General features: G+C 42.4%; 1 protein-coding gene across 2 annotated transcripts in view; it reads right to left on the bottom strand.

Annotated features, from left to right (window-relative positions):
* The window catches only part of RICTOR (RPTOR independent companion of MTOR complex 2), a 218,455-nt gene that overhangs the window by 82,816 nt on the left and 118,948 nt on the right, over positions 1 to 16,691 (bottom strand). For both annotated transcript variants that reach the window (XM_077462825.1, XM_077462824.1), the window contains exons 10-13: positions 8,722 to 8,789; positions 5,695 to 5,777; positions 2,073 to 2,160; positions 140 to 230 (exon numbers count right to left, since the gene is read on the bottom strand). In XM_077462825.1, the coding sequence (XP_077318951.1) occupies positions 140 to 230; positions 2,073 to 2,160; positions 5,695 to 5,777; positions 8,722 to 8,789 (330 nt within the window). The remainder of the gene's footprint in view (positions 1 to 139; positions 231 to 2,072; positions 2,161 to 5,694; positions 5,778 to 8,721; positions 8,790 to 16,691) is intronic.

Below are 16,691 nucleotides of genomic sequence, written 5' to 3'. Positions count from 1 at the left end.
TTATTTTGATGTGTCAGTGGTTATAAGATTATGGCTGATTGTTGTATACTCAATTCTAATCCCCCTCTATACTCTACCCACATAGTTGAAGTCATACTCCAATTAATCCCTACCAGTATCAATGGCATATAGCACTTACCTGGAACGTGCTCGATGTGGAAGAATTATTTTAGCTTCTGCTGTTACAAACCCATCTGAAAGCCTCCAAGACTCCTGAAAGCGACTTGGATCTTACATTAGAAGAGAGGATATGTATTAGAGGAGAAATTGTATTTTAGTATGCAGAAGATATATTCTTTGCGTAAAAATGAAGTCCAGGGATAATATATTTTGTATACTTACAAGTGGCCAGCTCAGCCCAATGTAAGTGTGCTTATGCGATACCCGATTGGCCTCTGTAGAAGCTGTAAATCACTCTAGTAGCCTGGGCTGCAATCTTCCAGGTACCATGCCGAGCAGCTACCATTCTGCATAGTTTATTTTGCATTCATTGTAAAAATGCAAGCATTCTCTGAACGGCATCCGTGAAGATGGCGGCCCACGCAACTTCAGTGATTTACAGCTTCCAGAGAGGCTAATCATGTATACCATGTGTATACCTATAGTGGGCCAAGCTGCAAAGCATATCATTGCTGAAGTTCAGCTTTAAAGTGTAGCTTTTTTTTGACAGAGTAGGTACGAGTTAGAATGTATGAAGCTTTTAGGCCCCATTCACAGATCGCGATTTTGTGTGCATAATTTTCACGTGATTTCACATATCAGGCATAGGGCGGCCTATTCACTTGAATGGGCTGCACTCTGAGCATTTGTCATGCAAAATAAACTCGTATACCTTTTTGGGCGATGAGCTTAGAGTGATATTTAAATGAGTGTTTTAAATGAGTGACAATCACGACACAATTGCACGCTGTTTGGGGTGCCTTTAGGAATAATGGCACCTAAATGTGCCGCATGTTTTGCCACAATTTGGAACATGCCAGTGATTTCAAATCACAAAGTGTTAATGCCGCCTTATAGCTGCCTGTGTCCTCACTAGGGAGCTTGACCCTCTCTGTATGTCAACTGGATGAAAATCTACAATTAGTTTTGGGGAGATCTTCCAGTGACCATAACTGTGTAAAGACAGGATTTCCCTTTGGAGAGATTTCCTTCCACTTCCTATTGTGTCCCAAGACAGCAAATGAAGGAAAATACCCCCAATGTGACGCAGACTTAAGCCGTGTATGCCCAGCAGGCTGGAAAAATAAAACAAACCAGGTCATCAGAATAACTATGCAATGATAGTGCAGCGAATCTTCCGTGCTGAGCTACTGTGTGCATACTGGGTGCCACTTTAGAGTAACATCAAAGGCTTCTATCCACCAACGCTTGGTTTTATAAGATAACAGAGCCTCAGTACGGTTTGTGAAGCCTCATACACATGATCGGACTTTATACAAACTTTCCCGAGGACTTTTGTACAAAGGGTGTTGGCCCTGAACTAGTTAAGCATACACGCGATCTGACTTTTTCAGGCAACTTTCACCAAATCACGTGGTTTTTCTGCTCTTTACCGCCACCTTTGGTCAACTTCTGTATTGTTGTCTGATCTTTTGCATTGGTTCTGAGCATGCGTGTTTGTAAAGTCCGATGGTTTTCTGTACACACGATCAGACTTTGCTCCAGCAGACTTATGTTGTCGAAAAGTTTCTCCATTCGCACAGCCAACAAAAGTCAGATGAAAACTGAAAAAGTTTGTCCGATGGAGTTTACACACGGTCGGATGTTGCCTTAAAACAGCTAATTTGCAGGTTTGTTTTCAAAAAGTCCGATCATGTGTACGGGCCTTTACTCTCACTAGGTGAACTGAATTTTAGCCAATTAAGTGCAGCCGTTATGTAGAGATTAAAATTTTTTATGTTTAAATAACCAAATTCACCAGTAGATGGCACTACAAATAAAGTCTATAAAAGCAGTATGCTTTTCCTATTTTACTGCATGATAAACCCATTTAAAAAAAAAAAAAAAAGGTTTTCTAGTCTTTACCTTAAATACAAAGTGCATTACATTAGGTATAAGAGACTCCTACTTACCTACACTAAGCAGCGCCTCAATAAAGTCCTTTGTCACCACAGGAAGAGGGAGGCGAAATATTTCATACAGTACCTCAAGAAGACCCCGCTATAGGATAGAAGAAACAGGGAAATCACATACAGTATACAACTAAATGCTAAACTGAATTTGTCGTTTATGTGTTGCACTTGTCATATTATCCCATTAAAATTGGACTAGATATTTTGTCACATAAAATGTGAAATTTTAAACCTCCCCCCAGTAACATTTGTAAACGGACATTAGCATACAAATATTGATAAAATAATAAGCCTATGGTACCGTCATCTGATGTGTGTGTGTGATAATGCCCATAGGGAAATGAAAAACGCACCTTGAATGATTTATAAAATAAATTTAAAAAATGACAGTAACGTGTGAAAATACTGCAAACTTTAAGCTTTTGTGAACCGAACGCAAAAAAAAAAAAAGATATATATATATATTTATTCATACATACAAACACGCACACAAACATACATATACACACACAGACACACACAAAAAAAAAATTCTATTAAGGTTTAAGACAGCATCCCGAATGTAATTACACACTACAGTCCCCATGACAATCCTAATCCATTCAAAATGAGTTTGACTACCAAAGGACTCAATTTAAATAATAGGATTTTTGTATGTCTAACTCATTACTGGAAAACAGCACCGGGGCAGGTACTTACCATGAACAAAGCGTGTGCCGTGGAGTGATGGCTGCTGTGTTACCAACCCTCCCCCTCCCCCCCCCCCCCCCCCCAGTTATCTTCCAATATGGTGACTGCACCTTTGCACCCCTTTCTGCCCCCATCCAAAGAAGCTGTTCTATGAGTGGAGGTGGCAGGCCTCCCATTCATCTTCAATCCTCCAATCATAGAGCACTTTCCATTGTAAGTACTGATAGTATTGGCTTCTATGGATGGAGCACATGGATTAGAAACAGAAGGCATAGTTGGCACTGGCAAGTATATTGCCCCTAGCAGAACTGGAAGATCCCCGCTGTTGGGGTATCCAGGGGCAGAGTTATTTTGATTTCAACCAAAGACAATTATAATTTATGGTAAGCATCGTCCCTTGTGGGGTTTTTTTTTTTTTTTTTTTAATCTAACTGAATTTCTCTCATGCAAAAGTGGAGAGTCAGACGTCTCCTACAAGGGAGTGAGTGTGAAGTCCTGTCTTTGGAAGGAACACACTGGCCTGTTCAGAACTAGACCCACATACTCCAAATTGCAGATATGGTGGATTCCATGCGGAACTTCTGTACACAAAGACATTCAGAACTGTGAATTGCAAGACAAGGTTGGATGTCCACTTTGCTTATGTGAAAGCTGAAACCAGTCTGCCACAGATTTGGGGTAAAGGCTCCCCTTTGGAAAGTGGGGGTGCAACCTTTATGCCAAGAAAGGCTTGTCTAAGCATTTGGCAGACTAAGCACCAGACCTTGCAATAGAGAAACAATGGGGACTTTTTTTTTCTTTAAACAGTCACAAAGAGAAGACAGTTATACTTAAAGAAGTTGTACCGTCTCATGGTTTTTCACCTTAATGCATTCTATGCATTAAGGTGAAAAACCAATGGTGCAGCTGCCCCCAGAGCCCCCCTTGTTCTTACCTGAACCTAACCGTTCCAGCGACGAGAGCGAGCCCAGCCGCTGTCTTGGGTCCTAATTGGATAGATTGATAGCAGCAGGGGCCATTGGCTCCCACTGCTGTCAATCAAATATAGTGACACTGGGGCCGGGAGAGAGGCCGAGTCCTTCTGTCTGTCTCAATGGATGCAGCAGGACTTAGGAACATGCCTGCATGGGTGCCCCCATGGAAAGTGGCTCCCCGTAGGGGCTCCCAATGAACAGGAGGGGCCAGGAGCACCACCGGGGGACCCCAGAAAAGGAGGATCGGGCCGCTCTGTGCAAAACCCTTGTTTGTTATTTAGTAGGGACACGGTTGTGAAGCCGAAAGGCTACACTGCCAGGTTCTCTTACCCGCAATGGCGGCGGCAGCACCAGACCAGCCAACGGACACAGCTAAGGTGGCGACATTGCTGGACACCAGGACCGGTAAGTGTCCTAATGTTAAAAGTCAGCAGCTACAGCATGTGTAGCTGCTGAATTAATTTTTAATGGGGCGGGCAGAACTCCACTTTAAGCTTTCCTTCCTAAAGAGATGGGTGCTTCTTTTTTTTTTCAATCACTTTAGCCAAAGTGCCCTGCACATATGTACCCGACATGACACACATGTAGGAAATACCACAGGAGGTTTCCAACAAACTAAAACTACCACAGCTGATGTTATGCCTACTGTGTTCAATTAGCAAGTTAAAGAGAAAAAATATAAATTTTTACCAATCAAATATGGTTTAACAAAGTAAAGTCTCAGCCACAACTTGGTGAAGGACAGAACCCGCCAGAGAGATGAGAGCTCACTTATCGGTAGGATTCTTAACCACTTCCAGTCAGCCGTATACCACTGGTGGGTAGGTCTTAACACCGCGTGGCCACATACACGTAGCCCAGTGTAAACAAGTTACCTGCTGAGAGAGTGCTCCCTACATGTTCCCAGCATGGTATCTGGCAGGGATCGGAAAGCTCTCGATGCATACTTGCATTTTGGAGCTCTCCGATCATGTGACCTCTGTGATAGTCAATCGCAGCGGTCACATGAACCGAATGCCTACCTCCGCCTCCCGGCTTTTAGAACTCTTAAAGGGTGTGAATATATTATATTATATTATATATATCTATATCTTTTTTTTCCCTCAGAGAATAGGTGAAGGAACTCCCCCCTTCTGAGCCCCCCCCTTGTCTCCGCCCCCTACCCACCTCCAAGCACCGTCCCTTGATTCCACCCCCTACACACCTCCCAGTACTGCCCCAAGTATAATTTTCTAAATTTTTATGGAATTTGTTCTTGTCTAATAACAAAAAAAGCAGTAAAAATAGATGCACTGGAGCCAGCAACAATAGGACCCCCCTCCCCACACACACAGAAACAATGGAGCATCCACAACAAAATACCACCCTCAGCAACAAAAGTTTGGCCCCAGCAACATTAGACCTCCCCAGCAGCATCAACAGATCTCTCAGCGGTCAGCGTTAATAGACCCTCCAGCAGCCAGCAACAACAGACCTCTCCCTCAACAGTAGATCCCTACAAGCACCATAAGACCACCCCCCCCCACAACAACAGATCCCTCACAAGAAATAATAGACACTCACACAAAAACAAATCCCCACCAGCGACCATAAATCCACAAATCCCCCAGCAGACAGCATTAATAGACCCTCCAGACATTCCCGCTGAAAAAAAGCCATATATATATATATATATATATACACACACACACACACACACATTTATTTATTTTACCCAGACATACACAGAAATCACTTCACAGTCATTTCTGCCTTGTCTGTTCTTGAAATCCCACACAAGCACTAGGTAAGCTCAACCCCATAAAATGTACATAACAGGACCAGAAAGACAGACTGAGTGAAAACTCTGTATGACGGGCAGGTTTTACTTTTAAGGTAAAGATCAACTTTAAACCACAGATTGTTGAACAATAGAGAATGAAAGTGATGATGTCCTTCAGCAAACATCAATAACCTACCCGTATTTCCATGTTTGGTATACAAAGAACTCCAATCAGAGACTGGATGCCAGAATTCCCAGGCTTGCATAGGCTAATAATACCTAAGAAGGAAAACAACATTGACTTCAATGACGGGGGATATCAGCATTACAGATGAACATGTGTGTATTAGCAATGACTTGACAAATGATTTAGAACTCAACTGCATTCCAACAGCGAGTTGAAAACAAATAAGAGTAAGTGCAAAGAGTTTGGTGTCTCTTAACATTATATTCCAGCAGGTTAAAGGCCATCAACTTCTCACATGAGCAAAAGATCATGATATAGATAAGTGATACAGATAAGTGTTTATGTTCGGAAAGTTCATAAGTACAGTATGAAAAGGTGATCTCTCCTGAAACCAGATCCAAGTTCTGCCTGCAGGGATTACAACTACTATATATTTCTGCATCAATCCAAATGTCAGAAGCGCACAACTGAGTTTTCACTACTAGAACGGGACAAGTGAAAATGTGAAATAACCGGATTCTGTCAGAGTATCTATTACCCAATTCCATACCGGACCTATTCTGGTACTCCTCTAAAAATGATCATTGCTAGAAAGTTACTCAGAACCCTCAAATATGTTTTATATATATATATTAGCAGAGAACCTTTTTTTAATGTCACACGGTATTTGCGCGGCAATTTTGGAAACGCGATTTTTCGGGGGGTGGGGGGCTGAATTAAAAAAAACTAAACAAAATACAGTATTTACTCCAATTTTTTATACAATGTGAAAGATGATGTTACGCCCAGTAAATAGACACCTAACATGTCATGCTTTAAAATTGCGCACACTCGTTGAATGGCGCCAAACTTTGATACTTAAAAATCTCCACAGGAGATGCTTTAAAATGGTTTTACAGGTTACCGGTTTGGAGATACAGGTCTTGTTCTAAAATTATTGCTCTCGCTGTAACGTTTGCGGCGATACTTCACGTGTGTGTGGTTTGAACACCGTTTACAATATACTGAGAAGCCTCATTTCACACTTTTATACATTCTACTTAACTATAAATATATTGTATGACTCTTTTTATTGCATTATATTCAATAAAATATTTGAAAAGAATACCGTTTACATATGCAGGCACGACCTACGTATGTGTTTGCTTCTGCATGCGAACACAAGGGGATGGAGGGGGGATTAAAACATTTTTTTTTCTTTATGCTTTATTTTATTTTTATTCTTTCCCTTTATTTTTTTTATCACTTTTATTCTTATTACAAGGAACGTAAACATCCCTTTTAACAGGAATAGGGCATGACAGGTCCACTTTATGGAGAGCTCTGGGGTACATAAGTCCCCAGATTTCTCCTCCATGCTGGAAAACATGAGCTCAAAAAAGAAAAAAAAATCCATCTCAGGCTTTCCAGCAAAAAAATAAAAATAAAAATAAAAAGGCAGTGTCATGAAGACATCATGACTTCACTTCCGGCCTTCGAGTGTCACAGAGATGGCTATGGACCATCTGCATAACAGCCAGCTCTATGGTAAACCACCAGATTCATTCTCTGGCTCCCCGATTGCTCAGGCAAGCCGGAAGAAGCACCAGAGGGCGGAGGGAGGGGGGACATCCCCTCCCGCTGCCTGTACAAGCAACCAAGTGGCTAAACAGCCAAACAGCTAGGATTGGTTTTACTTTGCAGGGAATCGCCTGCTGAAAAAAAAGATCTGAATGATGTCTGCAGCTACACCAAAACCAATACTATGCGGTGTAATTTGCGTTAATACAAAATGATGGAGCGCAAAACACACTGCAAGAAATTGCATACAATTTGAAAAGGAACGTGGTGCGAATCACATGCATATTCCGTGTGTGTGTGTGTGTGTGTGTGTGTGTGTGTGTGTGTGTGTGTGTGTGTGTGTGTGTGTAGAAGCCCCATCTAGTGGGCAGTTTAGAACTCACAAAATTCAGCAGAAGGAGCGCAGTTTCAGTAAGCAGGTTAGGATTTTAAAGCAGCAATCATATATTGGAAAACCGGACCTCCTGGGGTGGGCGGAGAGCCCAATGGATGCCGGATCGATGGACGTCCTCGTTGGTTGCCCGCACAGTACTGTCTTCATAGTGGAGCACTTCCGCCCGGCAGTGACAAGCCCTGGCTGTAGCTGTCATTTCCTGGTGCACCGGCTATAGCCGACTCCGTCCATTGATCTGGCATCCATTGGGCTCACCACCTGCCCCCAGGGAGCTTCAAGGTTAGAGGCAGCCGTGCATTCTATCAGGCAGAGTGCCTCACTGGCACACTACAATCTCCCTGCATGGGCGTGTGATCAATTTACCTAATGTCATCAGTCTGTTCAATTTTCCAATAAATAAATGCTGCTTTAAACTTCTAATTTTGTCTGTACCTACTTCCTACTGTGCTCCCTCTGCTGAATTTTGTGCGTTCTAAACTGCCCACTAGATGGCGCTTCTATATACACACACGCGAAAATCGCATGCTCTTCTTTGCAGTGTGATTTGTGCCAATTTTTGTTGTGTTGACGCAAATCGCACCGCAAAGTATCAGTACTAGGTATCAGCAAGTACTTGACCAAAAGTATCGGTACTCATACTCGCCGATAAATACCAGTATCGATGCAACCCTAGTTTTAATAGTTTTTGAGTATTTTTGTATATGAATAAGTGGGAGGCTGGCATTTTTCTGCGCCTGCAGAAAATGTAAAGGGATAAAAATGTGGTGAAATGTGCAAGAATTGCAGATGCCCTTTTTTTTCGACCTAACACACTTTAAAATCAAGTTAGCAACGGCAACTTAATATGTCAGTCCTCTGAGGTTTACTTTTAAAGCAAGAACATCAATTTCTGCCACAGGCAACACAAATTATCCAAAATATCTGTGCCATTAGACATTTAGATAAATGAGGCTCAGTGAGGGGATAACAATGACGAGGGATGAAAGAAGAACAGACAAGATGTAACATGTCATAATTTGAAAAATCCCACATCTAGGAGCAGCTATTACAGTCAAGTGAAAGTTAGAGTAACTCGCACTAACCTGCCCATGATCGGAATGCTGCTACGATCCCCAGTTTGCTTGCCTGGAATCTGGCCTCTCGGTCCTCTCTGAAAAACAACACAGCACAACTAATGTTAACCTCAATTCACATACCACAGGCATGTTACCAGGATCAAAAGGGAATGTATAGCAGCTTCAGCCATATTATTTTCATCAATTGCATTCAGGACAAAAAAAAAAAATACAAAATGCAAATAAAAAACGTAAAAAAATAATTTTATTCCTTTTATTCAGGTAAATTAAATATGGCATATAAATATTGTATAACATTTTATCTAGTCAGCTGGTGGAGATCTCAGCAACCTTTAGATTTTACCTCTCTCTGTATCATAAAAACCAATTAACTACAGAGATCACAATAGCTTGAAATAAACATTGCATGAAAGGGTCCCGGACAGGTTCTTGCTGGTAGCATATGTGTGTGTATATTATATATATATATATATATATATACACATACATACATACATACATATACATACACATACACACATATACTCTCTCTCTAAAAGTATTGGGACACCCCTGCAAATCATTGGATTCCGGTGTTCCCATCACCAACATGGCCACAGGTGTATAAAATCAAGCACCTAGGCATGCAGACTGTGTGAAGAATGTGAAAGAATAGGTTGCTCTAGAGAGCTCAGTGAATTCAAGCGTGGTACCACAATAGGTTGCCACCCGTGCAATAAGTCCATCTGTGAAATTTCCTTGCTACTAAATATTCTATGGTCAACTTTTAGTCGTATTATAACAAAGTGGAAGCAACTGGAAAAAGCAGCAACTCAGCCACAAAGTGTTAGGCCATGTAAAATGACAGAGCAGGGTCAGCGCATGCTGAAACTCACAGTGCTCAGAAGTTGCCAACTGTCTGCATAGTCAATAGCTACAGACCTCCAAACTTTGTGTGGCCTTCAGATTACTACAGCAACAGTGTGTAGAGAGCATCATGGAATGGGTTTCCATGGGTGAGCAGCTGCATCCAAGCCTTCCATCACCAAGGTCAATGCAAAGCGTCGGATGCAGTGGTGTAAAGCACACCATCCACAGTGACGAATCATGCTTCTTTGTGTGGCAATCCAATGGACGTGTCTGGGTTTGGCAATTCCCAGGAGAACGGTACTTGCCTGACTGCATTGTGCCATGTGTAAAGTTTGGTGGAGGGGGGATTATGGTGTGGGGTTGTTTTTCAGGGGTTGGGCTCGTCCCCTTAGTTCCAGTGGAGGGAAATCTTCAGATGTCAGCATATCAAGACATCTTGGACAATTTCATGCTCCCAACTCTGTGGGTAAGTTTGGAGATGACCCCTTCCTGTTCCAACATGACTGCACACCAGTGCACAAAGCAAGGTTCTATAAAAACATAGGTGAACGAATTTGGGGTGGAAGAACTTGACTGGCCTGCACAGAGTCCTAACCCCAACCCCTAACATTCTTGACGCTCTTCAGGTGGTGAAACAGAAAGAAGTCCGGAAGACGGTGAATGCCACTCCATAGATTGCTGCATGGATTCCAAACTGAACTGGTAGCACCAGGTCTCATCCCCAGTGATGATGGTATGCAGAAAGGATGGTCACACAGATGATATGCAGAAAGGATGGATCCTGGTCACACAGATGATATGCAGAAAGGATGGATCCTGGTCACACAGATGATATGCAGAAAGGATGGATCCTGGTCACACAGATGATATGCAGAAAGGATGGATCCTGGTCACACAGATGGTATGCAGAAAGGATGGATCCTGGTCACACAGATGATATGCAGAAAGGATGGATCCTGGTCACACAGATGATATGCAGAAAGGATGGATCCTGGTCACACAGATGGTATGTAGAAAGGATGGATCCTGGTCACACAGATGGTATGTAGAAAGGATGGGTCCTGGTCACACAGATGGTATGTAGAAAGGATGGGTCCTGGTCACACAGATGGTATGTAGAAAGGATGGGTCCTGGTCACACAGATGGTATGTAGAAAGGATGGGTCCTGGTCACACAGATGGTATGTAGAAAGGATGGGTCCTGGTCACACAGATGGTATGTAGAAAGGATGGGTCCTGGTCACACAGATGGTATGTAGAAAGGATGGGTCCTGGTCACACAGATGGTATGTAGAAAGGATGGGTCCTGGTCACACAGATGGTATGTAGAAAGGATGGGTCCTGGTCACAGATGGTATGTAGAAAGGATGGGTCCTGGTCACACAGATGGTATGTAGAAAGGATGGATCCTGGTCACACAGATGGTATGTAGAAAGGATGGGTCCTGGTCACACAGATGGTATGTAGAAAGGATGGATCCTGGTCACACAGATTATTATTATTATTATTATTATTATTCAGGATTTATATAGCGCCAACAGTTTGCGCAGCGCTTTACAATATGAGGGCAGACAGTACACTTACAATACAAATCAATACAGGAGGGATCAGAGGGCCCTGCTCGTTAGAGCTTACAATCTAGAAGGGAGGGTCAAGTTGAAACAAAAAGGTAATAACTGTGGGGGATGAGCTGATGGAGAAAATGAAAATACAATTAGGTGTGGGTGGGGTAGGCTTCTCTGAAGAGAAGTGTTTTCAGGGATCGTCTAAAAGCTAATAAAGTAGGAGATAAGCGGACAGATTGGGGTAGGGCATTCCATAGGATTGGGGAGGCTTTGGAAAAGTCCTGGAGGCGAGTATGGGAGGAGGTGATGAGGGAGCTAGAGAGCAGGAGGTCTTGAGAGGAACGAAGAGGACGAGAAGGTTGGTATTTAGAGACTAAGCTAGTGATGTAGCTGGGGGCAGAGTTGTGGATGGCTTTGTATGTAATTGTTAGTATTTTGAATTTAATTCTTTGGTTGAGTGGAAGCCAGTGGAGGGATTGACAGAGAGGAGTAGCAGAGACAGAGTGATTGGTAAGGTGGATGAGTCTGGCAGAGGCATTCATAATGGATTGAAGAGGTGATAGACTATGTAGAGGTAAGCCAATGAGAAGGGAGTTGCAGTAGTCAAGGCGAGAGATGACAAGCGAGTGAATTAAGAGCTTTGTTGTCTCATTGGTTAGAAAGGGGCGTATTTTGGCGATGTTGCGGAGGTTGAGGCGGCAGGATTTGGACAGTGATTGGATGTGTTGCTTGAAGGAGAGTTCAGAGTCCAGGACTACACCTAGAACCTTGGCATGAGGGGATGGGCTTATGGTTGTGGCATCAATTTTGACAGTGAGATTAGGGGAAGGGGCATATGGGGGAGGAAAAATTATAAGTTCGGTTTTGGATAGATTGATTTTGAGGAAGTGGTGTGACATCCAGACTGATATATCTGATAGTAAATTAGTGATACGTGAGGAGACAGAGGGAGTGAGCTGAGGGGTAGAGAAATAGATTTGGGTGTCGTCAGCATAGAGGTGGTATTGGAAGCCGTGGGAGGCTATCAGTTGACCCAGGGAGGAGGTATAGATTGAAAATAGGAGTGGTCCAAGTACAGAACCTTGGGGGACCCCAACAGAGAAAGGAAGAGGGGAGGAGGAAGTAGAGTTGTAAGAAACGCTAAAGGTGCGGTTGGATAAGTAGGAAGAGAACCATCGTAGAGTACGGTCACGGAGACCAAAGGTGTGGAGTTTTTTTGAGAAGGAGGGGGTGGTCAACCGTATCAAAGGCAGCAGAGAGGTCCAGGAGGAGGAGTACAGAATAATGTCGTTTGGTTTTGGCCGTTAGTAGATCGTTTGTTAGTTTTAGGAGAGCAGTTTCTGTGGAGTGTTGAGGACGAAATCCAGACTGAAGGGGATCAAGAAGGCTATTATCAGCAAGGTGGTCACTCAGTCGGTTGTAGACCAGACGTTCGAGTAGTTTGGATAAAAAGGGGAGCAAGGAGATGGGGCATAGGTTGTTTGGATTGGATGGGTCCAGTGAGGGTTTTTTAAGTATGGGTTTGACAAGTGCATGTTTTAGAGAGTTGGGGAAGATGCCAGAAGAGAGGGAGAGATTGAAGATGTGAGTTAGAGAGTGTAGCATAGAGTCAGAGGGTGAACGCAGCATTTGCGAGGGAACAGGATCCAGAGGGCAGGTGGTAAGGTGGACATTACCAAGTAGTTTAGCAACTTCGTCTATAGTGGTGGGGTTGAAAGAGGGAAGTAATGATTGTGCCTGTGGGCATGATGTGTAAAGCGTGGAGGGTATCAGAACAGTAGAAAGGATGGTATGATATGGTATGATATGGTATGATGGTATGTAGAAAGGATGGGTCCTGGTCACACAGATGGTATGTAGAAAGGATGGATCCTGGTCACACAGATGGTATGTAGAAAGGATGGATCCTGGTCACACATGGTAATATCAGGTTTCCATCCGTTTTTCTTTCTGTTTGCCTGTCAGCTTGTGCGACACAAAGCGGGAACAGATCTTCCACTTACCCAAATCTTCACAAACGATGGTGCGCACCGTGTCCTTGCCAATGCCGACTTCCTCCGCCATCAATCGTAAAATCGGAAGCCGATTTTGTGTATATTGTCGCACTTGCACGATCACGTCAGGCGTTCTGCTAGTCAGCGGCCCATATTGCTGTTGCGATATTGGACCATTCACCAAACTTTTTAGACATACCTCATATATGCTCAATTATATTTTCCTATTTGAGAAGTTATATTCCCATTTTCAATTAATAACACATTGTACTTCTGACTGCAGAAGTCAATCTCTGAAATACGACAAAGTAATATGAAAGAAGGTCAGGTCTCGTAGGGTTGCATTGAATGAGACGGGCTTTTTATAGCATGGATAATTTGGTTATTAGGGGAAGAAAATACCTTGAAAATGAGCTAAACAAATATAGACTCAATTCAGACATGCGCATTTTTAGTGCAGTGAAAGCGTTGGTTACCCCAAAATTTCATATTCCTGATATGTGCCTGCTGTATCATGTACTTGTATGAGAAAGTATCCTGTTCTCTTTGTATTGCTTCCTTTGTGTGAAATCATGGGTGTTCCTGCCAGTCCCTCTGCTTTCCTATTAAAAATGGACCACACTAAGCAGGAGAGCACACCATGGTCAGTTCTCTAGCGATGCTGGGAACTCAGTGTGCTCTCCTTCAATGATCAGACTTGTCCTGACCCCCACCTCCTGCACAGCCATTCCCTGGGAAGATCAGTGTGCTGCTACAAGTGAGGAGAGCTCTTAGCGCTGATTGGAGTGCTGAGGCTGCCAATCTGCTGTAGATCCCTCCTGTCACCATTTTTCTATTGGTGTCAAGAAAGCTTGTCAGAAGTGACTCATGCTAATAGCAAACGAACGAGGCAGCAGACAGAAATGACACTTAGTACTCTGGATTGAGACAAGTACACACTACAGAGGGACATACTTTGTTCAGATTCCTCGTCTGAGGTTTACAACCACTTTAAGTAAACCGTAAATTAAGAAGTGTGAATCGGGGGCCCAACAGTGATGCACAGGAAGCCATTTCTTTTTTAACATTCATCACAATGCCCAGTACTACTGCACGATGCTGGAGGACCAAACAAGAAGAAGGAATGAAAACATTAATCAAAACATCTTTCAGCAGGATGAGGATTTATAAAATGTGGTACAGATTCTAAGGCGACCACGCACTCCATGTACTCTACCACTGAACATCACAGGTTTGGCTTGCCTGCATCGTCTGCATGATACATCGCACATAGTAAAGAATAGAAAAAAAGGAAAAATCAGGGTAAAGAAAAATCAGATCAAATGTAGGAAAACAAATTTTATATTATATATATATATATATATATATATATATATATATATATTAGGGCTGTGGAAATTAAAGATTAGTTCCTCGATTAATCGTACCTTTTTTGATCGGTACTCACTTCTCCGCCGGCTTCCTGGTCTTCAGGGAGTTCCATCGGGAGGAGTCTGGTGACGATGTCCGTGACGTCACTGGACTCCTCCCCTTCCCCAAGTGCCTCTGTCTGCTAACGAAGGGAAGGGGGGAGGAGTCCGGTGACGTGGAAGTTCTGATTGAACGTAACGCGTACGGGGGAGGAGCTACGCATGACGTCACCCACTGCTTCCCTACAGAACTAACACGATTGTCGGCTTTACATGCTGTGTTTTTATCATCTTTATGTGAGTAGTTTGTGTTTGAACACAAATTAAATCTTATACTTAAGCGGTGAGCACTTAGATTTTTTCTTTCTACCCATGACCTGGCATCCTTGCTGAGATCTAAGGAGATGTGAGAGAAGTTTATGTTTTTCCGTGTTAACCCGTTTGATACCCACTTGCATGACCACATGTTGCACAGGGGTCCATGCCATAAGGTGAGAGTGATTAGTTAAGACAAAGGGGGGTAATAGATATGGCGCTTATACCTATATGTGGGGACTAGTAGTGTGTTGGTGTATAAAAATGTATTGTATTGTATAGGTCAATTTTCACATGTGTGGCAATATATAATTCTTAAAGTGCTGACTAATTTTGGGCCAAAGTGTATATAATATATATTTTCCAGCGTGCTGGTTCAAAACCCAAAATTTTAAAATTAAATGAAAATTAAATAAAAATACAATAAACTCAAAGTGCACGCCAATGGCAACAGGTTACAATGTAGCAAACCATATAACTTATTAATCTAAATAGCAATATGCAGTTATTAAAGTATTAATCTAAATGGCAATATGCAGTTATTAAAGTGCGCGTGCAAATAAATTCTTACAGACCTATAGGTGAAGACTAATTGTGATAGCTGGTGGATTAGTCGTGAAAAAAGAATATTAAAGTATATTACGTATACTGTGGTGCCAAACTATAATAAATAAACATATATGAAATATCACGGTGGTAGCATAAACTGGTCTGATAGTGATGCTTTACATAAATTAGTATAAAATTAATGAAAATTAAAAATTAAAATACCATCTACATGAAGCATAAATGTGCTAAAATGATAAAACACAGAAAAATTAAATAAAATTAAAAAAAAATTAAAAAATCCAAAAAAAAAAAAAAAAAAAAAAAAAAACGTGCAAAATTAGTGCAAGAAAATGTGCAAACAATGCAGGCAAATTTTAAACATTGGACGTGATGGAGCAAGTCTCTATTGGGTGGCGGAAAAAACCGCAGGTGCAGAAAAGGAGGGGGGTGATGTTTTCCAACTGTGTTCTTCACATTCGGTGGCTTAAAAGGGTGTTAAAATTATTATGCTCTCACCAGAAGGAGGACCCCATCCGGGGTGGATCAACATTCACAATATTAGCTATTGTGCGGCTCTCTGGCTTCCTTCCACTTTAAAGATTAGGGATCCCTCGTTCCTCCGTGAGTAGCAATAAGCCCCGTTTATATGGAGTAGAGAAGAGGCACAACCATAGTGTGATACCGTTTTTAAAGAATTTTATTGCAGAAAATAGTTAAAAAATTACTCACAAACAACTGGTTTAAAAGTGCGGTGTGTACAGCTTTTAAAATTCCCGCTGTTGCAATCTCCGTCTGAGCTCGAGGTGTACGCTGCCTGGCCACGCCCGGGCGTGGCCAGGCAGCGTACACCTCGAGCTCAGACGGAGATTGCAACAGCGGGAATTTTAAAAGCTGTACACACCGCACTTTTAAACCAGTTGTTTGTGAGTAATTTTTTAACTATTTTCTGCAATAAAATTCTTTAAAAACGGTATCACACTATGGTTGTGCCTCTTCTCTACTCCATATAAACGGGGCTTATTGCTACTCACGGAGGAACGAGGGATCCCTAATCTTTAAAGTGGAAGGAAGCCAGAGAGCCGCACAATAGCTAATATTGTGAATGTTGATCCACCCCGGATGGGGTCCTCCTTCTGGTGAGAGCATAATAATTTTAACACCCTTTTAAGCCACCGAATGTGAAGAACACAGTTGGAAAACATCACCCCCCTCCTTTTCTGCACCTGCGGTTTTTTCCGCCACCCAATAGAGACTTGCTCCATCACGTCCAATGTTTAAAATTTGCCTGCATTGTT

This window comes from Lithobates pipiens, unplaced genomic scaffold, assembly GCF_037356315.1.
Source record: "Lithobates pipiens isolate NorthernLeopardFrog02 unplaced genomic scaffold, aLitPip1_a1.2 Scaffold_3, whole genome shotgun sequence".
Taxonomy (NCBI): Eukaryota; Metazoa; Chordata; class Amphibia; order Anura; family Ranidae; genus Lithobates; species Lithobates pipiens.
The sequence above is the reverse complement of the archived record's forward strand: the minus strand, read 5'-3'. Positions and strand labels throughout refer to the sequence as shown.